Source organism: Vespula pensylvanica, chromosome 6, assembly GCF_014466175.1.
Source record: "Vespula pensylvanica isolate Volc-1 chromosome 6, ASM1446617v1, whole genome shotgun sequence".
Classification (NCBI taxonomy): domain Eukaryota; kingdom Metazoa; phylum Arthropoda; class Insecta; order Hymenoptera; family Vespidae; genus Vespula; species Vespula pensylvanica.
In genome coordinates this window covers 897,726-925,091 of record NC_057690.1, presented here as the reverse complement: position 1 = coordinate 925,091, position 27,366 = coordinate 897,726, and the positions used below count along the sequence as shown (strand labels likewise).

Below are 27,366 nucleotides of genomic sequence, written 5' to 3'. Positions count from 1 at the left end.
ACTCCATACGAAAGTATGTTAAACATGGCAATATCATAAAAAAATAATAATAATAAAAAGAAAGAAAGAAACAATTCTGACATTATCAACAAAATTACAAAATTGTTAAAGAAAAGAGTTACATAGAAAAATGATATTTTAAAAATTAGGCTTTGTAAAAAATATTTCTAATCGACTTCCTTTTAAAAAAAAATAATTGCATATTCTTATATGCAATTAAAAGATACTACCTTATTGAAATAAAATTTATATAATTTTTTATTGAACAATTAATTCTGTTCTAATTGAATAATTAATTATAATTATGTCATTGGTGGCAATATTTCATTATCAATTAAACATCACAGCATGTAAAAAACAACTATTCAAACTTGTTATTATTTATTTTTATAAATGAATACAGAATATTATGCAATTGAATCATCCTCTGGTTCAATATCACTTTCAGAATTTTCTCCACTACCTATAAACATTTCTTCATTCATAGATAACAATTGAGGAGACATATTTAATCCAAATTGTATAACAGGATTTTGAAACTGTTTCAATGACAATGATCCAAAGACAGTACTATCTTCGTTATCTTCAATTATTGATTCATTGTTGGCATCTTTATCATACTTAAAATTTTTTACGATATTATTTACACTTGACGTTTGTGTGTGAAATATTTCGGTATTCGATGTATTTGACGATTCTTTGGGAAAAATGTTATTGTGATCGTAATTAATGGAATCATTATTACGTAACGAAATGGAATTACTGGCCAAAGAAGGCATTGGAGGTGGTATAGGTATTGAAGATCTTAAGTTATTACTCCCCAAATCATTTGCACTATTTATTACGTTTCTGTACATACGTTGAAGTGCTTTAGATTCTCTTTCTGACATAGTTCTATGCTTATCAATCAAAGCTTCCTTTAATTCACTCATAAAATTCTTTGCCAACAATTTGTCCAATTTATATTCTTGTAATAAAATCTCTTCATCTTCTTCATACAAAGGTTTCAAATATTCTTCTTTAATATATTCTTCAAACACCTCATCAAGTATTTCTGGTTCTGTATCAATTATTACCGGCAAGTTTTCATTTATATTTTGTATTTTAGTATCTTGTTTTGTATAACTCATTTTGGAATTTCTATACTTTATTTTTGTTATTAATAAACTACTAAATTCAGCGAAATTTCTAGCTGTATCTATTTGCTTATACATTTCATCCATTTTTTGCGTCATTTTTTCTATCATCTCATTATTGGTTGAAGTATCATCAGTACACGTATCAATATCATTAATCATTGATATTATACGTTCATATGCCTGTTGAATCTTATTAGATGTTAAATTCAAATGTAAATAAACGTCTTGCCATTTTGATGCAACCGGACCCCTAGAAATAAAAATAATTTATTAGTATGATATTAAATTTGATACTGGATTCAACATTAAAATTTAATTCAAACAATAACTTACTTAAAATTATATTGAACTGGTTCTACTTTACAATTATAATAAGAATTGATACACAGAGATAATTTATTCTTATATTTTATCAATTGTTTATTCAATTTATAAGTGATATAAATCAGGTTTGCCTTGGAAATTTTATCACAAGTTAAAGACCACGTTTTAGTATCATATGCAATAGCCAGTAGATATAATAGTTCCGATTGCATAAGAGCATAAGTATAATATAATTGCTGCCAAAAAGTATAAAATGTATAATTAGTACAAAAAAAAATAGAATTTAGAGCCTTTTTATAATCACCTTCAATGCTTCATAGTTAACTTCTCCATGTATTTTAAATGCATTATCTTCAAATGTTGTTATTACAAACTGATTAAAAACATATTTAGGAAATTGTGCTGTCATAATACAAATAATATGATGGTAAATTTGACAAAGATCTTCCATACATTTAATTAAATTTTCCATTATTGGTTGTAGGTATATTAATCTTTCTCCCATGAGATCACTAATCAGATAAAAATGAATATTATCCTGATTTAAATATATATAATTAAATTAAAAAATACTATTTATTAAATATACTTACTGAAATGGTTGCTCTACTTTCCTAGAATTAATTTTTACCTTGTAACCATGTCTCAAAATTTTTAATCCTTTATTACATAAATCATAAAATTCATTTTGTAATAATACTAATTGTTTTAATTCTTTATGTGCCTGTAAATTTTTGTAGTTTCTATAACCAGTGAAATATAATATACAAAATGTTATTATAATATTTAAAGCTTTTTTGTGTTTACAGAATATTAAGTACGCAGAAGAAGCTATTATTGTACCATTAACAAGTAAATTCCTTAACATTTTCCTGTAATAAATAAATAAAAATTTCTATTCACATAATGATATAATATATATGTAAGCATACTTATGATAGAAAGTAAAAACATACTTCCATGGTGTAGAAGGAAAATACTTTTGTGTATAACTATTAATTGCATATGCATGATCGTCTAAAAGTGTTTTGGCACTTAAAATAGTGTGCAATTGTTCTTTGGATAAACTGCAATCCTGTTATGAAATAATTTTATGGAACTTATATTGATTTTTATATGTCAATAAATAAACATACCTGTGTTATCCATGATTTTAAATCTAATATATATCTATAAATATTTCTACCTATATCATTGATAATGTCAGTATTCTAAAAAAAATATATATATATACTTAATTTATATTGAAAATACAAAAACAAATTAAAATACATAACATTAAAATGAAATACCATATAGATAGATTTCTTTTGTGATGTTAGTAAAGGTTTAGAAACTGTTGCAGTTTCAAAATCTACATATCCCAATGCAGATAAATGTTCATACAAATCATTACCCTAAAAATAATGAAACAAAATGATTATAATATTTAAATGTAAATACAAAAAATCATTTCTCTTTTTATTAGATACCTCAAATATGACTTCTTCATCTTCTTCAATATCGTTGTATTCACTTAACATGTTCGTATTTTTTGATAATTATTAAATATTAACAATTAAGGATATTTCACATTAAATATTAATGTTTTTATGAATCATAAAAATATATTAAATTTTCACAATAAATATTAAATATGAAAAATTGCTTAAATATATAAAACATTATTCAATTATCCACTGAATACTCTGAAAATTTTTATTAATTGCAAAAAAAAAATAAAATTTTTTTATCTCCTAATATAGGTTATACTTGTACATGATATAAAAAAAACCATAAATGATGGTATTTTCGGCCATCATAGTTAAGATGGAATTGTGCATCTTACAGTATATTTCTCGAAATATCGTACAATTTACTATTTAAACAATATTACCTTGATTATTAATTATTATATCAGTGTGTTAACATGCGAAACGCAATCAAACAAAAAGTAATTTACTCGATCAATATATTAAACTAAATAAATATTCGTTAATCGGTATGTTTATTTGTATACAAGGTTTATACTCATTGAGTTCGTCTAAAACATTTACACACAATTAGCATTTTTTGTTTATTATTAGTTACGTAATAGTTTATTATTGTCTCCTTATTTTCTCTTATAATTATCTAGGGTACATTCAGGTTAAAAAATAGGATGTCGCATTAAGTTGTAAGTATGTCATTAAGTTTTTGGAAAATAAATAGCTGTGATGGATGATGTAGATACCACAGTATTTTATGATGATGAAAATGACTTCATTGGACTTGGTTATCATCATGGTCAAGAATACGATTACGAATACGAAGATGCAGAAGGAGAAACACTATCAGAACTCTATCAATATTGTCTTGCACCTACGCTGTATGATACAGGATTTTATATGTTGCCTTTGTTTCTTGCAATGTTTATTTTTCGATTTATATCTCAAATGCGTAAGGATTTCGTTTATTTTGTATATATTGTTACACGCATATAGTTTCATGATATTATTTATTGTTGCAGAATCTATTTCTGATAGATTATTTCATGGATTTTCGCTGGTTATTGGAATATGTATTATTCAACATTATGCGCAAGAATGTTTATTTTTATTAGTACTATTTGTTATACTTTCTTATATTACCTTATATATACCAAAGAAGTATTACAAAGACATAGGAGTCTTTTTGCCATCACTTTTTATAATTGCACATTGGTATATATTACTTTTATTTTATTTACTATTAAGATTAGATTAAAATTATTTTTGATTAATTTCGTGGGTATAATTTATGTTCATTTATATCACTGGATATTTATCATCTGAATTATGATTTTATTTTACAGCGAATTTTATATGAAACCTATAATCTGGCATAAAGTACGAAGTATAATTATGACAATGGCAATGAAAACTATTAGTGTTGCTGCAGATAGCATTGAATCTAACAACATACCAGATTTTTACAGTTATATGGGATATATGTTTTGTGCAGCTACTTCATTCTTTGGCCCATGGGTTCCATTGAAAGATTATTTGGCCTTACGCCGGCCAAGTCAGCAAGTATAGTTATTAATATTCTATTAATCGATTCATTAATTTTATCTACATTATTTTGTGCTTTAAAATGATTGTTATATTGTAGGGAAAATGGTGGTTATTGATTGTAATTGGATATACTTTTGGTTCATTCCTTTTTCTAAGTATGTCAAACTGTTGGATACAATGGATACTTCCAGACAATTCATGGAAGTTGGTATCAAAATACAAAATATTCTTTTGTTTGTTGCCATGTCTCATAATACATGAATTACAAAAAATATATAGTAAAAAATATATTTTAATAAACGTTTATTATATTTTAGGTGGCTAATAGCTTATAGAGATGCATTAGCTTTCAGAACATCCCATTATTTTATCTCATATATGGCATCAGCTATATTATTCTTAGGAGGATATCCATTTTCATTAATATCCATTGTTAAACCATTAGAAATTGAACTACCACGTTCACTCGTTCAAGTTGTTGTATATTGGAATATACCAATGCATTTTTGGTTAAAAAAATGTATGTTAAAAAAAATTACATTTATTATTTTAATAACATTTAATTTATTCATTTTTTTTTCTTTTTTTTTTTTAGATATATTCCGTCCAAGTCTCAAGTATTTAGGAAAATTTGGAGCTGTAACTATTACGTATTTAACGAGTTCTCTTCTACATGGATTAAATTTTCAATTGGGAGCAGTATTATTGAGTCTTGGTTTATATACATATGTAGAGCATCAACTTAGAATGATGCTTGCTAATATTTTTGACGCATGTATTGGGTCAAAAGAATGTACCCAAAATAAGTGTACTCACTTACATAACTCTTATAATTGTTGGGTTATTGTGACAAATATAATGTTTACAGTATTAACAATTTTTCATTTAGCTTATTTGGGTCTTATGTTTGATACTTCAGAGTTACAAGAAACAGGATATAGTTATATTCATACTATTGAAAAATGGTCTCAACTTGGATTTGCTAGCCACTGGGTAGCATTGGCTACATATTGTATATATTTTTTAATACGATAAATACTGATATATCTTATATATTCTCACATCTTTAAAACATTTTGTACACAACAATTTTTTATAAGATCTCTAATAAAATTTTTAGAAAAATACTTTTTATACTTTGTTTTTTATAAACGAATATCGAAATTTACATTTGTTCAATATATGTTAATGAATAAATAAATATATATATATATTTATATATACATACACACACACACACACACATATATATATATAAATGAAAACGCGATATGTGACAAACGAATATCGAAACAAAGAGAAATAAAGTAGCGGTACGTCATAAATCTCAAAACTTATTAGGAAAATGTTCAATATTTTATATAAATTTCTTGTAACATAAGTGTAAGTACCTTTTTTTCAACAAGTTAAGTATTTGTACTGATAACAATTGTGTATGTGTTGAAATGTTGGAAATTAAAGGCCACAGGATACCAAGCTTCTAATAGTAAGGATATTTAAATATATTTATGAATTATAATAATTTTGTTATTATATTATTCAGTATTCTTCTTGGAAAAACATTATATTTTTATGATTATTATTTTATCGAAGTGTTTTTTAAAGAAATATGACTACGTATATGTTTACATAAAACTATGAGAATAAAGGTTATGTTTTATTTACTCTAATACATCGTTAGAAGATGTATTTATTAATGATTAATAAATTGACAAATTTTCATAGAAATTATTTAATTTTAATAAACAAAAATAATCATTATCTTATTAATAAAAAAACTTATTTTTCTAGTAAATCTCGTCGAGGTCAAAACAATTTTACTAGATTATACAAAATTGTTCACAATGAAAAAAAGAAAGAAAAAACAAATTCAATAAATGCATTAATTAAATTTACATGTAAATTATATATTTTAATTTTTTATGATTTAAGTAATTTTGTTATGCTCTTCTTTAACCATTTTGCTAATTTTTCATTAATGTATGACAACATTTCTAGTAACATTGAAATCAAAGTTATATCAGTTGGACTTTGACATTTTATGTAAACATTATTTAAGTGAGTTGAAATATTGTCTAATTTGAAGTAAATGTGTTTTATCGAAATATAAAAATAAATAAATAAATAACGATAATAATCTTATAAAATTCTTAGTGAAAATATAATTTAAATGTACTAAATATTTTTTGTGATTTATTAAAGAGAATAACATAATAAATATTCTTATTAGAAATGTGTTAATAAAAAACAAAATTAATATCAAATATACATATGTTCAATAGTTTATCATTAACAATGGAATGCATGGAAAAAAGTCATCAAATTAACGCAATGAAATCAAAATGTGACAATAAAATTAATATTAACGAAGAGAAAAAGTTGGTTGATGCCAACTTGAGTATATTACGTAGTACAAAAATGGATACTACACCTTATCAAGATGACGTAGAAAAGAAAATTGTACTTCTTAAGCATTTATTAGAAAAGGATCCAAAAGCTGCAGATTTAAAGTGGTCTCTCTTTATATCAGCATGCAATACATATCGTTATGATACTTGTTTACGACCATTTCCACCTATGTATATAAAAAATGAATGCAAGGATATAGAAGCTTTGGTATAATATCTAAAAATGGTTTTTATATATTCTGACATTAATGTAGATCCATAAATTTATATATTGATGATATTCTTAATTAAATACGTTAATTTTAGAGAAAAACTGTAGAACTGATACCTCCATTGGCAGTAATATTTAGAGAACTTCATGAGCCAAATGTATATGCCAATTATGGACCAGCTATAGACTTATTACATTGGGTGTTAATAAGATTGAGAGATCCTTATATTAAAAGTATAAGTAAAGAAAATGTAAGTATCAATATGTATTATAGAAGCTGATGTAATATTTAAAAATTGCATATATAATAATACTGATAAAGTTTCTTATTACAGTATGATTCCGTATTAAGGAAAGTACCTTCAGAAATGCTAGTTGCTGCACCAAATTTAATATTTCAAATAGCAAGTGCAAAACAATCAACTGCAGAAGAAAAGTGGAAATATAATGGACAAGGTTATTCTACATTATATGCATATCATGGTAGTCGTTTAGAAAATTTTCATTCTATTATACACTATGGTTTACAACAGAACATGTGTAAGGTAAAATTAATAATAATAATATTTTAATTGTTTACAATAACTTACATAGCAGTTATATTACACGATATTTTCATGGAACTTTTATTTTTTATTATATAATTTTGCTTCTTTTCAGAACTCGCTCTTTGGAAAAGGAATATATCTTTCAAGTGAATTAGGAGTAAGTTTACCATATAGTCCAATAGGCTATGGATGGGGAGGCAGTGTTCTTGGTAGTGAATTGAGTTGTGTAGCTCTTTGTGAATTTATTAATCACCCTACTATAAAAAAACATAATTCAGCAATTAGAATACAAAATACATTATCTGAATCAGTTCCGGATAAATATTATTTAGTTACCAACAGTGATTTAGTAAGGATTCGTTATCTTCTTGTTTATAGTCAAGAAGTTCATCCAACGAGGTAACATTTATTTAATAATTTTTATAAATATTTTGTATCATGAAAATTAATAGATTTTAATTTATTATGTTTCTTATATTTTAGGAATAATGAAAGCTCTGGATTATTGGACTGGTTTAGACAGCATAAATTATTAACTTTCATGCTTGGATATGTCATATTATTAGCTTCAGTTGGATTGACACATAATAAGCAAGTAGAGAAGTATTATAGATTGTTTGTCCAAAAAACTGGACTTGACTAAAGCAAGAGAAAAACTTTAATAAAATTTAACAATCTGATATAATCTGCATAAATACACGTTGTTACTTATAAATAACTCTGGTGTTATTTGGGCATAAAAAAATACCTTTTAATTTACACTTTTTATATAGAAAAGATTTCTATCAATAATCATTACTTATAATTTATATTATATGAACTAATATATAAAAATATTTGATATATAAAAAAAATAATATTGTGTGTACATAATGTAAAATTAATACATTATTTAACTAACTTAAGACAAATATTTTTATTGCCAAATCATATAGTAATTGCATTTATGTGCTACTACAGTTTATATTTTTATATATCAATAATAGTTAGTATCTGGAAAGTATTATAGGAAAATTTTCAGTAACTAAATAGTCGTCTTCAAATATAATAATAAGATTTACTTCAAATTCTGAAATCAAATAAAATGCAATATTAAAAATTCAACTACATTAATGTTTAAAAAAGACTTTCATTTCTTTCAAACTTTTTTATGATAAAAAGTTTCTTACCAACTTTGAAGTTACTTGTGCTTAAAGTGGGACAAGTAAATAATCTTGGGAATATCATATAAATAGGTATGGGTAAATTCGTACATACATTTCCTTCTCCTATTTGTATATTTTGTATTTCTGTTGCTGTAAAATATATTATATTTAAGAATAATTACATAAAATTTATTTACTGATATTCATATGTGATATGATTTTGATTTATTTACCATCTCTCGAATATCCCTCTGCACAGCCACATGTTTCTACTCTTACCAATTGCAATTCAATTGATTTTATAACAGCTTCACAATGTTCTATTACTACCTTAAATACATAAAATATAATTTTACAAAAGTTAAATTAGAAGAAATAATAATAAATTTCGATTAACTTTTACCTCGCCTTTAAGAGGTTCCGAAATTTTACAATACAATGAATCTAATCTTCCTGAAATGCAAAATCTCGGAACATTAACTTTATCTCTTGTATTTTGTAAAGACTCTGGTGTTATCTTAAAGAATACAATTTTACTATGTTCCTTATCGACCTTAATAGTGTATTTGTCTTCCACAATAAATTCTAATGACTTGCTTACATCCTTTGCAAGAAAGTTCCTCTTTATATCACAACGTATTAAATATTGTATATTCACAAAAACTCCATGATAAGTTTCATACAATGGTTTCTTTCCTCTTGGTTTTAATGGTAATTCGAAAGGTATTTCAAATGGTATTCTACTGCTTGGTATTTTACCAGCAGGAGCAACATCTAAAGTATATTGTACTAACTGAATAGGCTGTAAATTAATTGTTCTATTGTCAATTATGATATTAGGTTAATATAAAATTAAGAGTCGCAGAAGAATGAAACAAGCATCGACTAACCTTTACAGAATTATAAAAAGCTTCAAAGATACCAACATTTTTTGAACTTAATTGTAAATTAACTGAACCTTCCATTGTAAGGAATATACCATCGTGCTTTAAATCGGAATTTGTTTGTAATAATATAAGACCAGTGACAACTTCCTAAAACATAACCTCAATTTTACTATCTGTTATTATCATATATTCCGAAATAATAAATAAGACAAACCCCTTCATGATATATTTTACTGGCACGTTTTAACTTAATGTCTATGTTAATAGACATGTTAAATAATTATATTTTTCTTTTATATATATCAAAATATATAGTACTACGACGTTCGCATGATTAACAATCAACCAGATATAGATGACATATTGGGACGTACACTGCATAATTGTTTACGTTTCATTTTTTAATATTTTTTTTAAGTATTACTTCTCATTAACATAATTAAATAATTTATAAACAAGATACATATATAATAATATACAGTGTGAAATATTTAAAAAATTCAGACGAGAAATTGTCGATTTTATTATTTTTTTAATTAAGAAAAAAAAAAATGCAATATTTTACGAACGATTTTGTATAAATTGAAGATGATATAAAAGTCTTTTATCACGAATACATAAATAGAAATGTATGGGAATTCAGGTTAAAACAAGTTTGATTTTTAAATATTCCCTCGTAAAATTGGAATACCAATCAAAAAATGAATTTTTCGCGCCATTTGTATATCATACGTAGCCATCTATCGGGGGTGAATTTCCGGTCTAGCAGCTAAACAAATTCAAACCGCTGAGGTCGTTATTACGAGAGGTGAACGTTGTTTGGCAAGCATCTAAGAGATAAAGATTATTTTAAAGGAATTATATTTTTGTATTAAGAAAGATTATATTTTATCAAAGTTGACGATGGCGCTAAGAAATCGACCAGTGCTTATGGTAAGTAAATAATATTTTTCCAGAAAACATTAGAAAATACATTGAAAATTACATTCGTTAGAATATCTAACGAGGGGAGGTCAGCATGATAGGGTAACGGTCCCTGTGCATGACATCTTTAAATGCCCTATTATAATTTTAAAGGCTTTAGTAAAAAGTAATATTATCTTGCACATGTGTTTTTTCTTTTTAACAAATTGTCCCATAAGCTTTAAAAATGACCAATTTTACAAGATTTATTTTTTCATTTAAGTCATTACACGGAAATATTTTTCATTCAAATAGTTTCCTCAACTGGTTTTTTTTATTTTTATTTTTTTTTTATCTTAATTTTGATAGAAATGTTCATAAATATGCATATTATAATATTATATTTGTTTTTTTCATAGTCATAAGATTTTGTTTTGAAAGCAGATTTATTTTTATGATGTATTATGAAAATTGTATTAGATCATTCATATGTATATGTATGTATGTATGTATATATATATATTTATATTTAAGTTAATACGTATATATATAATATAAAAATAATAAATATAAAGCATGTACATATATTTTTAAAAAAATGTATATATATGTGTGTGTGTGTATATATATATATATATATATATATAAAATTCAATTACATATAAAATCTTTCAATATCTTTTCAATTTATTATTTAATTAATTTTATATTTTAGTTTATGTGATTATTAATTAAAAAAAAAAAAATGATTACAGAATAATGTTAATAAAGAAAATGTTATAAATTCAAAGTCATCTATTGCCGCAAGAACAGTAACAACTAAAAGAGCTGTATTTGGAGAATTAGGAAATAAAGTAAATACACAAAGAGGAGCAGAACCTATTGATAGAAGTAGTTTATTGTTAAAAGAAAAAAAACAAGTAATTTGTAAGAAGAATGATACTAAACAAGTTGAAAAAGTCAAAGAAAAAGTCAAAGAAAAGTCTGCAAAAGTACAAGAAAAGCCACAAGTGCAATTAGTTAAGCCAATACCAAAAGTTCAAGTCTCTGTAGAAACTAATTCATTACCACCAGCACCTACGATATCTACAACAAAAGAAAAAGAATCATTTTCATCTGATCTTATGACTGTTGAAGATATAGATGAAACAGATAAGGAAAATCCAATTCTGGTTTCTATGTATTGTAATGATATATATGAATATTTAAGAAGTTTAGAAAAAAAATTTCCTATTAAAAAGGATTATTTAACTGGACAAGAAGTTACTGCCAAAATGAGAAGTGTTCTTATAGATTGGCTTATCGAAGTACATCAACAGTTTCATCTAATGCAAGAGACATTATATCTTACTGTTGCTATAATTGATAGATTTCTTCAGGTTTGTTTTGAAATAAAATACGACTATTACATTTTTTTTCAATAATTAATACGCTATAAATTTTTATAATAGTCGTACCAGACTATAGACAGGAAAAGATTACAACTAGTAGGTGTAACAGCAATGTTTATAGCTAGTAAATATGAAGAAATGTATTCGCCAGATGTAAGCGATTTTGTGTATATAACTGACAATGCATATACAAAATCAGAAATTTTGCAAATGGAACTGCTCATCTTAAGAACTCTTGATTTTTCATTTGGACGACCATTACCGCTGCATTTTTTAAGAAGATATAGTAAAGCTGGAAAGGTAATAATATATAATAATGTAATATCCATTGCTGAGATCCTGACACCTGAGACCTTTTCATCTTAATGACATATTTAATTTTTTATATTGGCTAAAGGCACTTCCCGTACATCATACAATGGCCAAATATTTTTTGGAACAGAGTTTAGTACATTATGAAATGTGCCATTATTCACCCAGTTTAATAGCAGCAGCAGCCATATATTTGGCATTTGTGTAAGTATTATATCTGAAAATATTTATGTGCTTTTTATCAAAGGCGTATCAAAGTATTTACGTGTAATATATTTTTGATAGAATCCTTGGTAATAATGAAGAAAGTGAAAATAAAAGTATTTGGACAAACACTTTAGAATATTACAGCAATTATACTAAGGAAGATATATTACCTATTGTGAAGAATATTGCTATTATTATAACAAATGCAGATAAAAGTAAATATCAAGCTGTGAGAAAGAAATATGTAAATGCCAAATATATGAAGATTAGTATTCGTCCAGAACTTAAATCTCCAACTATAGTTGCTATGGCAGTAGAAAACAAGCAAACTTAATCCTTTTGCTATATCATTAACAACAATAAAAATTGCAGAAAGAAATTCTTTATCTATATACAATGTCATCAGACATATTATGATATTCCATCTAGTGTTATGGTTACATACAAGGACTGTATCATCTGAAATGTAAACTAAATTATAAATAGGTAATGAAAAATCTTATTTGTCTATTAGACATTCGACACACGAATTGTTCATGGAAGCTTGCAGCCTCGTTTATACAAAGGTGTGTTATATGTATTTAGGAGAATTATATACCATAATTTTTTAGTATAAATATAGAATAGCATGAGAATGTAGTAAAGAGGAATATATTTTGGACTGTTATAATAATATTAAATATAACATGGAAAATCATAACATAAGGTATTTGATAATAGAATATTAAGCTGCATTTTAAGTTTTATCCTTGAATCGTTATGAAAGCTTTTTGTTTTTTTTTTGTTTGTTTATTTTTTTTTTTTTTTTATATATATTAGCACTACATATATTTTAACAGTACTATATGCGGAATACATTAATATTTCACAAATATATTTTAATTTATACTTTTATAAAAATGTATTCATAAATATCTTAACTCAAAAAGCCTTATTATTTCATAAGTCAAACTAGCAGTTCTTATGTATTCTATATATTAAAGATTGTATAAATTTATGTATACGGGAAATTTGACTCGAAATAAAGTACGATAATTTTCAAAGGTAATGTACATCTCTTGTGCAAATTTTGAATGTATGTAGAGATAAAATATATATAGATATGATTTGATATATATATATAATTTATATGCAATTATTTATATTTTGTATTACAATGAAATCCATTTGATTGTAAATAAACGGATGATTGTATTACATCAGAAGTGACATGAAAAAAAAAATTTTTGACAAGTAATAATAATTCACGAAACATTAGTTGGTTTATTTTTGGATAGGAAAATTTATAATAAAATTACTTATGTAAAATCATAAACTTTTTTATAAATAATTAGATTAAGTCTATAAAATAGCATTAAATTTTGTACAGTTAGGATACATATGAAATATAAAAAAAAAAAGAGTAACTTATTATGATTTTGATAAAAATATATATTTTGTATTTATTTATTTTTTATTCTTTTGAAAAAATGCGTAGATATCCTGTAGATACAGTTTCTTCTGGTGGATACATTATGTGTGGTTCTACAAAATAACATTAATTATTTTTCTAATTGATTTACAACTAACTATTAAGAAACGTAAAATTATTAACAAAAATTTACCAACTAATTTTTGTGGCATGAGAGTTTCTTGATGTTTTTTTGATATACAGATATCGATCGAATCCTAAAAATATAAAATCAATTAAATAATATTTATCGTAAATAATATTTGTATAAAACTTACTATTTCATTAAGTGAAAGACTTGTAGGCGCTGATTTATCCCAAATTTTAGATTTACTACTTTCTATAATTGCAAGAAAACTTTTCATAATATCTTGTAATTTTTCTGCAACTTCGTCATCATTAAAATATAGTAACATTTGTGTTAATAAATCCACTTCATCTGCATGAAAATTATATGATTAATAATAATAATAATAATATATATATATATATAATGTAATGCTATGTTAAATTATTGCGCACATACCTTTTTGCTTATATGTTTTGGTAATAATTTCATGTAATGCTCGGATTAATCCCAAATCTTCGAATGTACTCCCTTCTTTCATACTTAAGAGTTTTCTTTCTTGCTTCCTGCGATTTTTACTTGATCTATAACTTCTCCTGAAAAAAAATTATGCAATTGAATATTATCGCCAATATAGAATTATAATATATACATATATATTTATAATATTTATTTTATTTTATTTTATTTACTTAGATGTTGTAGACGATCGTGATCCTTTACTCGTTATAGAATCTGTAACACTACTGGTATCACTAAGAAAATCGTTAATCTCATTATTTGATATTAAACTATTATCATTTAATGTTTCGGAATAAATTCGTGTTTGTTTATTTGTCATTTCAATTCTTACTACTGTAAGTCGAGTTTTGTATTTTTCAAAATCTTCTTTATTCTTAATAATTTGTGCCATAGTATACTCAATGTGTTCTTTTATGCCAGGCTTAATATGTGTTTCTGTGTAGAAAATATTATTCAAAGTTAAAATATAATTTAATTAGTTTATAAAGTAATTGTAAAAAAATAACTAAATTGTTAAACATACCAATTAAATCTAAACGATTCACGTCAGTTGCAATTCTTAAAACATCCTTCCAATATTTGCCCTCGCATAACATTGCAACAGCTCCTTCAGGGTCATTTAAATAGAGTATCAATATTTGAGCTGCTTCTAAATATCTTTTATCTTGGTATAATCTTGCTTGAAGTTCCTTATATAATATACGTAATTCTGAAGGACTAAATATTGTTTTTATAGAGTAATACTTGAAAATATATAAGAGGATGATAAACGATTAAAAATTAAAGTAATTCTATATATTTACCTTAAATTCAGTGAAGCTGAAATAATAATAGCTTCTTGCCAACAAGCAGCTAATTTATATACCTTTAATGCATTGGCATAATCATTTGCCTTGTGAAACATTATTGCTGCTTCTTTATATTTAGTTTTACTTAATAAATAATCTCCATAAATTCGTGCAATTTCTTTATATTCTTTACTATCCTTTTTAAATATTTTCAAGGCGTTTGTATATAAATTTTGATTTTTTATCAAATTCAAACACTCCTCGAATCTTTCTGTATCTTTTGATATATTGTTCAAAGCAGATTCGTATCGTTTTAGATGTATGTCGATAGAATATTTCATAAAATTTTCATCGAGTTTTTTTAAATTATTTAAAAATGGTATATATTCTTTCGGATCTTTTTGCGATTTTGATGCAACCAACATTGCCAATTCAAAATCGTACATACCTAAAGCTGTGTCGAAAAGAACGTTTACATCTACTAAATATAATAAATATTTTAATGCATCTTCGGACGAAATGCTCCGGACAGATTCTGTAGATTCTAATCCTTTTATTTCCTTTAATTTTTTAAGCGCACCTTCCAAACCTTGTTGTTCATGATTTTTAACCAAACTGATTAATATTGGTTGTACAAAAAAATCTGCATTATTTTTTTCTTCCAAGATGCTTCTCAACAAATTACAAACCAGCGAAACCTTGTTACCATTCTGAAGAATTGATTCTGGTTGTTTTTTGCAGTTTAAATAACAGTTCGAATATATCGTGGAAGTAACATCTTCATTTTGTAATTCAGATAAAAATAAACTTAACCATTGTGGATTTGTGATATCTTCGACAAATTTCTTTGCATTTTGCAGAAATATCTGCGGTTCGTAATCATATATTAAATTCAAATTAATACGTTGTTTTTTCATAAGATCAAATGCAGCAAAATATTCACATTTCTTTAAATGTTCTCCAATAATATACAATGATAATGCTCTAGGTTGAATACATTCGAGATTACCTCGAGGCATTTGTAAAATAGTTTTAGAGTCATTTGGAAGAGCTATTATTAGAAAAGATCCTCTTTCTATTCTCCTTATATTTAAGTCTGTAAAATTTCTTTTTATCAGATACATAAAACAGCAATGTATGTATCAAATTCAAAATAAATGTTCCACCATTTATACATACCATTAACAGATTGTTCACACATATTATTTTCCCATGGTTTTACAGTTAAATCTTGCTTAGATAATTGTTCTAATCCTTCTTTGTCCAAAGTAACACATACCAGTGTGTGTTGTGAGGTCGTAAGAAGTAAAAATTTGGAATGTAGAAAGAAACTAGTAATATTATTTGCAACTTCCTTACTATCGATCGATAAACGATTGCCATGGGATAAAGATATTATTGCATGTCTTGTACCAATTTCTATTAGATCTACTTTATAAGAAAAGTTTGGTATCTTGATTCCAATGAAATCGAATTCATTATCTTTGTATTTTAAAACAGAACCTTCTACTATCACAAAAACTTCATCTGCATTAGGGGAACATATTATATGTTCTATTAAGCCGTCCATAATGTGAGTTTGTCTAATAAAAAAAATTATTATGTACATTGTATACATTACATGATCAAAATGAATTAACGTAACATTATGACGGAGTATAAATTTTAGAATTTTTATACATACTTTACAGTAACATGATTCTTTTCAAGGTCTACATTTATTATACACAAAATACTTTGATTATCTATTGAAATAGAACTGAATATAATATTTTCCTTGAACCATAAGAAATGTTGCATGATTGGTATAACATTCTTAGAATCGAATGTTGGTACATCCCATTTAATTTCGCATGTACTTATATTCTTATATTCAAGAACATTTGAATCCTATATAATAAAACTATTGTATATAAAATCTTATTAAATATATTACATAGAATATGACGAAATATATAATAATTAAAATTATTACACATACTTACGTCTGTACATTTAAAAAATGCCAATTTGTTATTATGAAGAACACAAAAGAAAGCATTGGTATCTACCCAAGATTCTATATTTTTTACATTTGGTGCAAAGACAATTGCATTGATTGGTTCAGAAAGTTCTAAAGTCTGATGTGCCATTGGAGGTGGTACTATGCCAATTTTAAATCCTGTTAATAAAGCTTTTTTTCCATCAATAACAGCAACTGTTGCTTTGTCTTCTAAACTTTGACCTTTACTATGATTAATGGTCCACTGAAACGAATAAGTTAAAACATTCTGTGGTGTGAGTAAAATTAACGTTTTTCCACAGTTACTCCTAGAGCTCCATGTACCATATAACAGTGGATTGTCTATAGAAAAAGTGAATGTTTGTTTTAAATACCAATAGTAATTATTTTCTATCCACAATTGTAATATACTATTGTCATTATCTTGTTCACACCAAACAGTCAAAATCTCTGAATCTGGAGACCAAAATATTTCTTTTACCTATATAAAACATAAACTTTATTACCTGTAAGGCCATTGTTAAATTTATACAACAAGCTATTTAAATAACTAGTACTCACTGTAACATTTTTTGTTTCAAATGGAAGTAGAAATTCTCTGTGTTTCAAACCATTTTTTTCAAAGAGAGATACTACATGCTTATTGATTAATTTTTGTGTTGTAGCTATTAAATTTCCAGATGGCTTCCAAGATAATGATTCTTCCATATTATTTGACAATTCGCTTGTATATTGCAAAATACCTTCCCTGTTGAAAATCTTAAATTGACGAATGTCATTGTTTTTTTGTATGAAACTCACAGCAAACAAAGAACCATCACCTCTCCATGTTATTCTGGGTAATCCATCGTCAGTATCATTTTTATTTATTTCTACTGGTTTGATCATTGCTGCAGCTTTACCTATTGATCCATGAAACTGTGTTTCTTTTTTACCCCAGCCAACTGTTATGAATTGTTTTTCTCCAAAATTTGATTCTTGTAAATCTATCTATAATATATTATAAAAAATAGTTATAGTATAATGAATATTTACTCTTATTTATATCATATAAATTATAAAGAATACCTCTGATATTATATCAAAGCTAGATACCATAGTAATTACGTTATCATTAGGTGTTACTAATATAAGGATTTCATGATCAGGGCTTAATTTCATACAACTTAAGCCTCCATTTATTTGTGTTACCAGTTCACACTCTAACTCGGAGTCTATATTTATTGTTATTAAGTCACCATTCTCATACGCACAATATAATTGTTGTGTTATATTAGTATATTCTAGACCAATAATTTTATTGTTTGCTTCATTGTTAATATTCACAGAAATTATTTCCCGATTCGGATCTGAGGGTATTATATACAATTGACGTTGTAATGCAATGTATAAATCATCATTGTTGGGGTTAAGTGTACATGATATTTTCGAATATTTCAAATTGCATGAAATTTCATTTTCCAGAGTTTCCAAATTACGGCAGCTCTGACGTGATACTGCCAAATTTTTCATGATTTTATCAACGGTTAAATTCTATGTTAATGATAAGTAACTTTTTAAATATCTTCTTGTTGTTTTCACGTTTTAATCACATGGTAGTATCAACTTTAAAAGATATAAGAATATATAGAGATGAAACAAACTTGTTACGTTGTATTTGAAAATAGTACTAGCCGACGAACATTAGTCGCCATATTGATTCGATAATGGCGCACAAATTCAAAATTAAGATTATTTTAGCTATTTTGTTACATGAAATAAATGCCTACCTCACGTAAAAAAAAAATGTATCGTTTAAAAGATGATGATGTAAAGAGTTAAATTTCATTAAATTTAGTAATTAATGTAGCACAATCTTAAATTTTCCGTATCATATATATCTAACTAATAATATTTATTATTTATGATAATAGTATATACACTTGTGCTTACAATGTATAAAGTTATAAATCAATTTTTTACAATATATGTTATAGAATATATCATTTATTATAAAATACATTTGACTTATAAAAAATATTCAGATTAGATTATTCAAATTTCAAATGAATATTTAACCAATTTCATTTACAACAATATGAAATTATTGTTCATAGAATGGCATGAATGTTGATATAATAAAAAATTGTTTATATATCCAAAAAGTGATCTGCAGTTTATATTGCTCATAAATATAAAATAATCTAATTTCACAGTATTTATATTTTACTTTTATGGTCTACTCAGAAATATTTTATTTTATATAAGTTAATTATATTTTGCATTACTTCTTTTTTACATTTTTATTTATATATTCGTTAACCTGTGTCAAAGCACTTTGCATATCCGCATACTTTGCAAGATTACAAGCTTCCTGATAACCTAACCATTTATATGCTTGATGTTCACTAGACATTCTGATAGACTGATTAGGATTTATAAGTTCTGCTAACCAATATATGACAGTTTTAGGAGTGCCATTAACATTATATTTTAATTCTACTTTGGCATCTTGAAAAATTTTTAAATCATTTTTTACAAATCCAGCTTCTTCTTCCGTTTCACGTAGTGCAGTTTCAAAATCGGTTTCTCCATCATCAACGTGACCTAAGAAAACTCTGATAATGATTTTTTCTTTTATTTAAGAATTCTGTAGTATATATTTTTTTTTTATAATCAGATTAATTTATATAATATAAAAATATTAATGTTATAAACCGACCTTTAGGAGGTGACCAATGGTGTTCCCCATATGACGCCTGCATAAGAAGATATTCTATTGCATCATGAATTTGACGAAATATGATAAACCCACAGGCACGTTTTTGCACAGACATATTGATATTATTATGAACGATAACTATCACAGCTAAAACATCACTGTTTTTAACGTTAGAAGACTTACAATTATGCTCGCACTAATAATGGTCTTACGCGCATGAAATTCTGCGCATCTCTGATCTTGTATAAGAAATCCGATCAGCTGTTTACGTATCATTTACTACAAATTTATAGAAGCGATTTAAACATCATTTTTTCACGTTAATTTTATTAAAGTATTAATAAAAATATCATATCAATGAAAAGAAGACAATGGAATGACTCCAATCGTGTGAAGTTGATTAATTGTTTAGGATAAATGTGATCTACAATGAAAAACAATTTATTATGTATTCGAAATAAATATATAAGAATATGCGTATAAGTGGAAAAGTCGTGGATAAAAATTATATCGTTCAGAGGAACTTTTCAATTTTTATTATGTATAATAATAATAATAATAATAATAATAATAATAATAATAATAATAATAATAATAATAATAATAGTAGTAGTAGTAGTAGTAGTAGTAGTAGTAGTAGTAGTAGTAATGATGATGATGATGATAATAATAATAATAATAATAATAATAATAATAATAATAATAATGTATTGTCAAAAAGGGAAAAAAATTTGTTATAATAATCATAAAGAATTTTTTATCGATCTCTATGTTCTAATACGTCAATTGTTTTCGCGTATTAAGTTATGTGTATATATATTATGAAGATTGAAAAACTGAATATATATGTGTATATATATATATATACACACACACATATTATATCGTCAGATCGCTCGTTTTGTTTTTTATATCAAGGAGTCATGCATTTTCATTTTTCTTTTTATTTTGTCTATATTTTGTCTATATACTATATGTAAAAAATTTATTAACGTTAAAAGGTTTCATGCGTAAAAAGTATATTATATTTTATTTAGAACGCAAATTTGATATAATATATAATTCTCCAAGAGAATTTATTCAATAGAGGACAGAGAAGAAGCCTAACGTATATATATACATATACATATACATACATATATACATATATACATATATACATATACATATATATATATATATATTATGTATGTATATGAAAAGTTTAAGTGCGGCATTTTTAAAAGAAATCTCGATATTGGGAAACAATGTATGTTACCATTTTATTATAAACATTTTTGCTACAGTTGGCTAGATACCGATCACCAGAAAACACTTAGCAAAGCTGTATGTATGTACCTATCTACAGACTGACATGTTCGTGTGTATATGTATGTGTGTTATGTGTGTATGTACGCATGTAATATATAATTTTGTTCTTTGCCGATGCAGAATTGCAGTGGCATCGTGTACGTGTGCGCATGCGTGCAGGGTGTAATTTTAACACAGCTGCATGGACAACACAGTTTTTTTTTTGTTCATTTTTTTTTTGTTTTTGTTTTTATATATTTATTTTTTTTTTTTTGTTTGTTTCGGGGAGCAGATATATTTCTTGGTTGTTTGTTTACTTGTTTGTTTGTTTGTTTGTTTGTTTGTTTGTTACACGGCACTTACATACAAAAAATCACAATACTTCTCCGCTACCACGACCAATTTAATGAATTTTAAGTGTCATCCATTCAGCTATATACAATTGTGTTGTTTGTAATAATTTTACGTTAAAATCATATCATTTTTTTTTCTTTTGTTGTTGTTGTTGTTGTTGTTGTTGCTCTTAAACTTATATTCATCTCATGAAAGCGTTAATAATTAATTTATACATTTATTCTCGTTAAAGCAAGCGAGCGGAGGGTCGCGGTGTATGTATAGATTACATTATATAATCACTTTCCTAATAATGTAGGGATATACCGTTTAACGCTATTAAAGAGCCTTACATGTTTAACATTAATAATAATTATACTATCGTAAGGTATATTTCTATGTGTTCTTGTCAGTTTGTTATAACGACCGCATAGATTATTTTCTTTTGTGTCGACAAATCACATGCGATCGCAATAACATGAGAATATTGTACTCAATGTACTAACCGTTAATGTAGGAATTAACAGAGAAAGAAATACAAAGGGAAAGAAGGAAAGGAATAAAGTTAGAAAGGGGGCGGAAGAAAAAAGAAAGAGGGAAAAAAAATGAAAGAAAAAAAGAGAAACAAGAAAAAAGGAAAAAAGAAAAAAGAAAGAAAGAAAGAAAAAAAAAAAAGAAAAAGAAACGAAAAAACCCTCGATCGTATCCTGAGATCTAATTCTCTAATGATGAAGTCTCTGTGATAGATGCATGTTATAATTACGTCGTCCACCGTATTAACGCGGCTTCATGTGCGAAAAGAAGGCGCCGCACGAAGTTACGCGCGCGTGCACGTGTGTGTTGTGTGTGTGTGTATTTGTGTATTTATTTAACACGTCTCATTTTTTTTATTTTATTTAATTTATATATATATTACACTGTCCTTCGTATTATTGGTTCGTAGGATAATTTCGATAAATGGAACTTGTATGATTATACGTAAAGAGAATAAGTCCCGATGCCCTTTTTCTGTATATTCATCATATTTAAAGTTTCCCAAAGAGATGTTTCGATACAGAACTGCCGGCGTCGATACTTAGTTGCTATCAGTCATTTATGTATATCAATTTGTAACACTGTTTACCAAACACTTTGGCCAATGCAGTGCTATATATGTACGTTGAAATTACTCGACTCTTTAAGTGCGAGTGTTAGAAATGTGAAAAAATCATTGCATTTGTATTTACGTAAATAAATTAGTGTCATTGCCTATCTCATAACATACTTGTTCATTAATCTTAGGCAAATATAAAAAGTTTGATACTTGAATTTTCGAGGTGTATTAATATTCTTGGTATGAGGCTTCCCATTCGATTAATTTAGTACCTTCGTATTATATTATTTACACCAAGTCCCTAGTAATTCGCCTCTACATTTACAGTATAACTTCTAATTTTACTTCATCAACCGTGAATGCTTTTGCGAATAAAAGATTAAATAGTACCATATAGCCAATTATAATACTTAAATTTAATATTATCATAACTTTCGTAGAAATAACAGATCTTGTTATTAATAATAATGAGGTGTTTAGGTATATCCCAACTTTTTGAGAATGAAGTACTTGTGTATTATTCACATGAAACATGAGTTTTGTCACTTGGTGATATTCTTAAATTATGTTAATATATAGCTCTTTTCCTTCTATCTTCGTAGTACTGTATCGAATATTATTTATATTTTATGGTAAAAATAAAAATGTTGTTAATAACAATTATTATGAATTAATTCGCTAATATCTAAAGTGCTGTGTATTTTCAAACTTATAGTATAGATAAAAAAGTAAAGCATCATAAAAATGTTTGAAAAGTAAATGGCTGTGCACTTGCCCAGCGTTAAAATAGTTCGATTTATTATTTGTTACTGTGATTGGTTATAGTGATGATAATTTCTTATTAATAGATCGCTACATATTTTTTTTTTTTTTCTTTTCACGAGTTATTAGATTTGATAAATTATTTACAGAGATACCCCACTTATAACATTTTAAATACGAAACATAATTTAAGTTAATAGTACTGTGAAAAAATTCTCTGGACATTGTAAGTGTACCGCATGTGTGTTCCCAAAATCCTTTTATATTTCGTCGAAAGGTTTTATAACGACCTCTTCATTTAAACGATACCTTTTTCAGAAGGAAGAAGGCATACTTTTAATATTCTTTTTATTAGGCACATTAAAAATATATTACCGTGTTTCCTTTCTAGAATATTTGTAGAGTTACTAACGTATTAAAGAAGAAAATAATATTTGACAACTACAAAGCGTATTAATATAAAGTTTATAAATATATTTATATGTATCGCTGCAGCCACACCTGCAATATCTAGAGAACCAGCAATGCCATATGCAATAATACTGTCAGAACTGAAACATGATGTACTAAATTGAAAACTGCCAGAGATCACAATTAGGGTGTGGGTCAAACTGTAAGCAAAATGCTGATACTTTCACTCATTGTCAATTATGCAGATCCATTTGAGAGAAACTAAAAAAAAAAAAAAGTTCAAAAACTAATCATGTAGACTGTTGTGTGTAATGCCAGCTTTACACATAAGTTGGTCGGCTAATTGCTCAGCCTTTCTTGAAGTATTACATATGAGCCAACCTAGTTCCATTTGGCACTCAAGAGTATTTGAATATGTATTAGCCATCACAAATCACAGTTTGAGGCTTTCCAAGAATCGTTACAGCATACCTCCGGCACAATGGAAATATATTGGTGATTCGTTCTCCGATGTGTGTCTGTCTTTGTTTCTGGGATGGAGGAATCGTCAAACGAATATTTCTTGGCTATCGGTTTCAGAATCGGAGTCCCAGAAGAAACAAAAGTAAAATTCCTCGCAGGCTGCCATCTGATGGTACTCTTCATGAGGGCGTTATGGGTTGGCGCGGTTTGCTAAGGCGCCCGTGGCCGATAATCATAGCTTGAGCTCGTCTGCAACTTTGCTGGCAATATTTTTAAAACCAATAGAAGTGCCTGAGATACGTTTGAATCTTACACCATTTAAGGAAAGTCGTGGCAGTTTGCAGACTTCTATTTCCCATTGTACTTGACTGTCTGTTGCTGCATCCCCATGCGCGCATAATAACAGGAATCTTTCACGTTGTTCGTACTGACATTTATTAGCATCCAATACCTAAAATTATTCTCAGTATTAGTCCAAATGTAAATTATTATTTCTATGCATTTATTATATGTCGTCATTTCGTTTTATACTAGATTATACTCCAATTAACTTCGTTGTAACATACCTTTCGAATTTCGGACATAATTTCATTTGGATCTCGACTACTGGTCGTTTTCATGCTCCAAGTAAAGCGTAGACTGCGTGGTTTAACCTGCTCATCATTAGTGGTCGCTGCACCGCTGTAACAAATGAATGTCTTAACTCTAATAAAAAAAAATTATTAAATAATATGTCATCGATAATATTTTCAAACACGTAATCATTATATAAATTGTCAATTCTTAGACAATACCTTGAGATCTTACCATTACAAACTTTAATGATTTTAGTATTTTATTTACTTTTAATTTTACAAACGCAAATGTGTGTTTTATCTTCTTTTTCTTTTCTTTTTTTTTTTGTTTTCGTTCGAGTATGTTTAATAATTCAAACCAAGATTATTGATTAATAGAATTATTTTATAATATTGGAAATGCTACAAATTGACGTAATAATAAATGTAGCAAACTAGAAACATAGATAGAGAACGTATGTAAATTCGGAAATTTGTAAGTTGATCATAACACACGTGCAGTAACATGCAGGTACTTGTCACTGTAATTAAAAATTTAACTAGATCTCTCAATGCAGTATACTTATTTACATATTAATTTTTCGATATATAAGACTCATGAAAATATTTAATACCTCTTTGTAACAGGTTCCCAAAATATTTCAAATATTTTCCTTTATAAAGAATATAAGAATAACAATTTCTTCTGTGATTTTGTTTGTACATTTTTCAAATTTTTAATTCAACCTAACAAGTAGTCAATTGTAACATTACTTTTGACATATCAGTAAATAAATGATAAAAGAGAATTGAATAAGTTCAATTCGTATATTATTTATGTTTAATTAAAACATTTCATTGAATTATCGTTCTTTTCTTTTTTTTTTCTTCCGTAGAGTAATCCAATAATACAATCACGTTTCCTTAGATAAAAATATCGAAGAAAAAACAATTTTCTTTTATCATATTTTTTCAAACTATTTGATGCACTAGAAATACTACAGAAGATTATCACATTTTTCAACGTAAGAAATTAAAAATGATTACATTTGAAGTAGAAAACATTTGAAGAGTTGTTGTTCAAAATCGCCTATTTGCTACTTCTATTTGAATAATTATTTACATATCATATGTTTTACTTTACTTTAGAAAAATTGCGTCCAGTTTTAGATGTAATGCTGAATATGATGATAATACAGCAACTATAAATGTACATTATTTGCAAAAAAAAAAAAAAAAAAAAAAAAGAATGACAAAAAGAAAGCATTTGTTGTACGACGGATACGAGAGTATACAATTCACGATTAATGAATTACAATTTTAACAAACATATATTTTGATATTTGCAGATATAACATGACTTTTGTCTATCGAAAGTACGAATGTATTTTGCAAAGGAATATTTTCAGAATACACCATTTGTATTATACATTCAACATAGTTTATGAAATTACTTTGAGCAATTATTTACAATATTTAGTTAAAGCAAGTGATGTAAATAATTTGTTAGTTGCTAGCATATATATGTATGCACCTAACTGTATAAATTTGCGATAAATGAACGTACTATTATAGCATGTATTTCATTCTATTACGTTTTAATCGTTTTATAAAACTTCTAAGTTTTTAATTAACAACGACTAATTAACATGATATAAACGACTATAATTATTCTTTTGGCTATGTATTAAAATGCAAAAAGTAGTTCCATGATAGGCTATACAACTTATACATCTTATATTATTAATTTTATCCTATTTTTTCTCAGGCATAAGTAAATATGAAATATTGCTGCTTAAAATATGAAAAAAAAACTTTTGATTATTAGCTCGTGTGATCGAAGCATTAAATCATATAACTCATAAATTAAAGATTGGACGCAAGTTTAGGATAACAAATGCAAAATCAGGATATGGACAGTGGTATTATGGTATGCAGCAACGTACCTCACTACTGGGTGCTTGGGGGGTACGGATGGGTCCATGGGGCTGAAATAACAAAACAAAGGCAGTTGCTAACAGACACTGAACATGATAAATCAATTAAATTTTCATACGTATAACCACCACCATTCTATTAACAATTCGGAATTATTATAAGAATTATGATGTTATTAATATGATATTATATAAAAAAAAATACTTGCATTTGAAAATGAAAAGTTTGTCACGTTTGTATAAGAGTGCAACCCTTATCAATATAATTAATTTTCTAAAAATTCGTTACTTCCCCTATAACACATCATACTTCTCATGAATGTGGAAGTTAATATTTCGACCGTTATATACGTCAATTTTTTTCTTTTTCTTTTTCTTTTTTTTGTTTTTTCTTATTTTGTTTTTTTTTTTTTTCGATAAATTTATAAATGTTGAGTTACAACAATTACTATGCGAAAAAAAAAGAAAATGTTTACATAGTATGGCCATTACCCCTTAAATGAAG

General features: G+C 26.3%; 8 protein-coding genes across 28 annotated transcripts in view; 3 read left to right on the top strand and 5 right to left on the bottom strand.

The window, feature by feature from the left end:
• Positions 1–364: 364 nt before the first annotated feature.
• LOC122630263 lies at positions 365–3,118 on the bottom strand. Of its 3 annotated transcripts, XM_043814587.1 has the most exons (8): positions 2,936–3,118; positions 2,756–2,860; positions 2,600–2,674; positions 2,420–2,538; positions 2,057–2,335; positions 1,768–1,975; positions 1,473–1,699; positions 365–1,389 (listed from the first exon to the last, which is right to left on the bottom strand). In XM_043814587.1, exons 1-8 carry the CDS (start codon positions 2,984–2,986, stop codon positions 408–410), a joined length of 2,046 nt encoding a protein of 681 aa, XP_043670522.1. In that variant the 5' UTR covers positions 2,987–3,118; the 3' UTR covers positions 365–407. The 3 variants fall into 3 exon arrangements, with proteins under 3 accessions (XP_043670522.1, XP_043670523.1, XP_043670525.1); XM_043814588.1 differs by lacking the exon at positions 2,600–2,674; XM_043814590.1 differs by lacking the exon at positions 2,936–3,118 and having other exon boundaries at positions 2,057–2,358; positions 2,420–2,674; positions 2,756–2,829.
• LOC122630265 (protein-serine O-palmitoleoyltransferase porcupine) lies at positions 3,110–5,604 on the top strand. Of its 3 annotated transcripts, none has more exons than XM_043814594.1 (7): positions 3,110–3,444; positions 3,580–3,881; positions 3,952–4,144; positions 4,276–4,492; positions 4,575–4,681; positions 4,795–4,997; positions 5,073–5,604. In XM_043814594.1, the coding sequence occupies exons 2-7, from the start codon at positions 3,659–3,661 to the stop codon at positions 5,510–5,512; spliced, it is 1,383 nt and encodes a 460-aa protein (XP_043670529.1). In that variant the 5' UTR covers positions 3,110–3,444; positions 3,580–3,658; the 3' UTR covers positions 5,513–5,604. The 3 variants fall into 3 exon arrangements, with proteins under 3 accessions (XP_043670529.1, XP_043670527.1, XP_043670528.1); XM_043814592.1 differs by having other exon boundaries at positions 3,110–3,465; XM_043814593.1 differs by having other exon boundaries at positions 3,110–3,881.
• Positions 5,605–5,745: 141 nt separating this feature from the next.
• On the top strand, positions 5,746–8,362 carry LOC122629826 (protein mono-ADP-ribosyltransferase PARP16). Of its 2 annotated transcripts, none has more exons than XM_043813656.1 (6): positions 5,746–5,860; positions 6,760–7,093; positions 7,192–7,347; positions 7,432–7,641; positions 7,757–8,043; positions 8,128–8,362. In XM_043813656.1, exons 2-6 carry the CDS (start codon positions 6,773–6,775, stop codon positions 8,285–8,287), a joined length of 1,134 nt encoding a protein of 377 aa, XP_043669591.1. In that variant the 5' UTR covers positions 5,746–5,860; positions 6,760–6,772; the 3' UTR covers positions 8,288–8,362. The 2 variants fall into 2 exon arrangements, with proteins under 2 accessions (XP_043669591.1, XP_043669590.1); XM_043813655.1 differs by having other exon boundaries at positions 5,748–5,963.
• Positions 8,363–8,535: 173 nt separating this feature from the next.
• LOC122629827 (vacuolar protein sorting-associated protein 26C) lies at positions 8,536–10,051 on the bottom strand. The gene is made up of 6 exons (XM_043813657.1): positions 9,891–10,051; positions 9,680–9,823; positions 9,193–9,591; positions 9,023–9,119; positions 8,814–8,939; positions 8,536–8,713 (listed from the first exon to the last, which is right to left on the bottom strand). Exons 1-6 carry the CDS (start codon positions 9,945–9,947, stop codon positions 8,631–8,633), a joined length of 906 nt encoding a protein of 301 aa, XP_043669592.1. The 5' UTR covers positions 9,948–10,051; the 3' UTR covers positions 8,536–8,630.
• Positions 10,052–10,460: 409 nt separating this feature from the next.
• On the top strand, positions 10,461–13,889 carry LOC122629824 (G2/mitotic-specific cyclin-B). The gene is made up of 5 exons (XM_043813654.1): positions 10,461–10,609; positions 11,335–11,958; positions 12,031–12,270; positions 12,368–12,486; positions 12,568–13,889. Exons 1-5 carry the CDS (start codon positions 10,580–10,582, stop codon positions 12,821–12,823), a joined length of 1,269 nt encoding a protein of 422 aa, XP_043669589.1. The 5' UTR covers positions 10,461–10,579; the 3' UTR covers positions 12,824–13,889.
• Positions 13,890–13,896: 7 nt separating this feature from the next.
• LOC122629823 (elongator complex protein 1) lies at positions 13,897–19,063 on the bottom strand. Of its 2 annotated transcripts, none has more exons than XM_043813652.1 (12): positions 18,387–19,063; positions 17,880–18,308; positions 17,302–17,799; positions 17,001–17,206; positions 16,496–16,899; positions 15,332–16,412; positions 15,052–15,245; positions 14,699–14,963; positions 14,466–14,602; positions 14,218–14,378; positions 14,094–14,157; positions 13,897–14,013 (listed from the first exon to the last, which is right to left on the bottom strand). In XM_043813652.1, the coding sequence occupies exons 1-12, from the start codon at positions 18,828–18,830 to the stop codon at positions 13,943–13,945; spliced, it is 3,954 nt and encodes a 1,317-aa protein (XP_043669587.1). In that variant the 5' UTR covers positions 18,831–19,063; the 3' UTR covers positions 13,897–13,942. The 2 variants fall into 2 exon arrangements, with proteins under 2 accessions (XP_043669587.1, XP_043669588.1); XM_043813653.1 differs by lacking the exon at positions 18,387–19,063 and having other exon boundaries at positions 17,880–18,066; positions 18,140–18,275.
• A 257-nt stretch (positions 19,064–19,320) lies between these two features.
• On the bottom strand, positions 19,321–20,335 carry LOC122629828 (bis(5'-nucleosyl)-tetraphosphatase [asymmetrical]). Its single transcript, XM_043813658.1, has 2 exons — positions 20,020–20,335; positions 19,321–19,904 (listed from the first exon to the last, which is right to left on the bottom strand). Exons 1-2 carry the CDS (start codon positions 20,132–20,134, stop codon positions 19,582–19,584), a joined length of 438 nt encoding a protein of 145 aa, XP_043669593.1. The 5' UTR covers positions 20,135–20,335; the 3' UTR covers positions 19,321–19,581.
• A 921-nt stretch (positions 20,336–21,256) lies between these two features.
• Positions 21,257–27,366, bottom strand: part of LOC122629930 (serine/threonine-protein kinase MARK2-like) — a 79,551-nt gene continuing 73,441 nt past the window's right edge. For 13 of the 15 annotated variants that reach the window (XM_043813847.1, XM_043813855.1, XM_043813852.1 and 10 more), the window contains 3 exons: positions 26,871–26,912; positions 24,937–25,051; positions 21,257–24,821 (listed from right to left, as the gene is read on the bottom strand). In XM_043813847.1, the coding sequence (XP_043669782.1) occupies positions 24,603–24,821; positions 24,937–25,051; positions 26,871–26,912 (376 nt within the window). In that variant the 3' untranslated portion in view covers positions 21,257–24,602. The remainder of the gene's footprint in view (positions 24,822–24,936; positions 25,052–26,870; positions 26,913–27,366) is intronic. The other 2 variants (XM_043813859.1, XM_043813860.1) reach the window with 1 other exon arrangement.

Bases quoted from the DNA above. Each gene is read 5' to 3' on its own strand.
- LOC122630263 (XM_043814587.1), bottom strand. From the start codon at position 2,986: ATGTTAAGTGAATACAACGATATTGAAGAAGATGAAGAAGTCATATTT. The intron at 2,675-2,755 runs GTATTTCATTTT...TATTTTTTTTAG, and splicing joins AAAAGAAATCTATCTATATG to AATACTGACATTATCAATGA. The intron at 2,539-2,599 runs GTATGTTTATTT...ATTTCATAACAG, and splicing joins TAAAATCATGGATAACACAG to GATTGCAGTTTATCCAAAGA.
- LOC122629823 (XM_043813652.1), bottom strand. From the start codon at position 18,830: ATGAAAAATTTGGCAGTATCACGTCAGAGCTGCCGTAATTTGGAAACT. The intron at 16,413-16,495 runs GTATGTATAAAT...GAAATTTTACAG, and splicing joins GTGTGAACAATCTGTTAATG to ACTTAAATATAAGGAGAATA. The intron at 14,158-14,217 runs GTAAGTTTTATA...TTATATTTTTAG, and splicing joins GTCTTTCACTTAATGAAATA to GATTCGATCGATATCTGTAT.
- LOC122629828 (XM_043813658.1), bottom strand. From the start codon at position 20,134: ATGTCTGTGCAAAAACGTGCCTGTGGGTTTATCATATTTCGTCAAATT. The intron at 19,905-20,019 runs GTCGGTTTATAA...GAGTTTTCTTAG, and splicing joins CCATTGGTCACCTCCTAAAG to GTCACGTTGATGATGGAGAA.
- LOC122629827 (XM_043813657.1), bottom strand. From the start codon at position 9,947: ATGTCTATTAACATAGACATTAAGTTAAAACGTGCCAGTAAAATATAT. The intron at 9,592-9,679 runs GTTAGTCGATGC...ATTAATTTACAG, and splicing joins CTTTTTATAATTCTGTAAAG to CCTATTCAGTTAGTACAATA. The intron at 8,714-8,813 runs GTAAGAAACTTT...ATTTGATTTCAG, and splicing joins CACAAGTAACTTCAAAGTTG to AATTTGAAGTAAATCTTATT.
- LOC122629826 (XM_043813656.1), top strand. From the start codon at position 6,773: ATGGAATGCATGGAAAAAAGTCATCAAATTAACGCAATGAAATCAAAA. The intron at 7,348-7,431 runs GTAAGTATCAAT...TTCTTATTACAG, and splicing joins AAAGTATAAGTAAAGAAAAT to TATGATTCCGTATTAAGGAA. The intron at 7,642-7,756 runs GTAAAATTAATA...GCTTCTTTTCAG, and splicing joins TACAACAGAACATGTGTAAG to AACTCGCTCTTTGGAAAAGG.
- LOC122630265 (XM_043814594.1), top strand. From the start codon at position 3,659: ATGGATGATGTAGATACCACAGTATTTTATGATGATGAAAATGACTTC. The intron at 4,145-4,275 runs GTATATATTACT...TTTATTTTACAG, and splicing joins CTTTTTATAATTGCACATTG to CGAATTTTATATGAAACCTA. The intron at 4,998-5,072 runs GTATGTTAAAAA...TTTTTTTTTTAG, and splicing joins GCATTTTTGGTTAAAAAAAT to ATATATTCCGTCCAAGTCTC.
- LOC122629824 (XM_043813654.1), top strand. From the start codon at position 10,580: ATGGCGCTAAGAAATCGACCAGTGCTTATG. The intron at 10,610-11,334 runs GTAAGTAAATAA...AAATGATTACAG, and splicing joins GAAATCGACCAGTGCTTATG to AATAATGTTAATAAAGAAAA. The intron at 11,959-12,030 runs GTTTGTTTTGAA...TTTTTATAATAG, and splicing joins TAATTGATAGATTTCTTCAG to TCGTACCAGACTATAGACAG.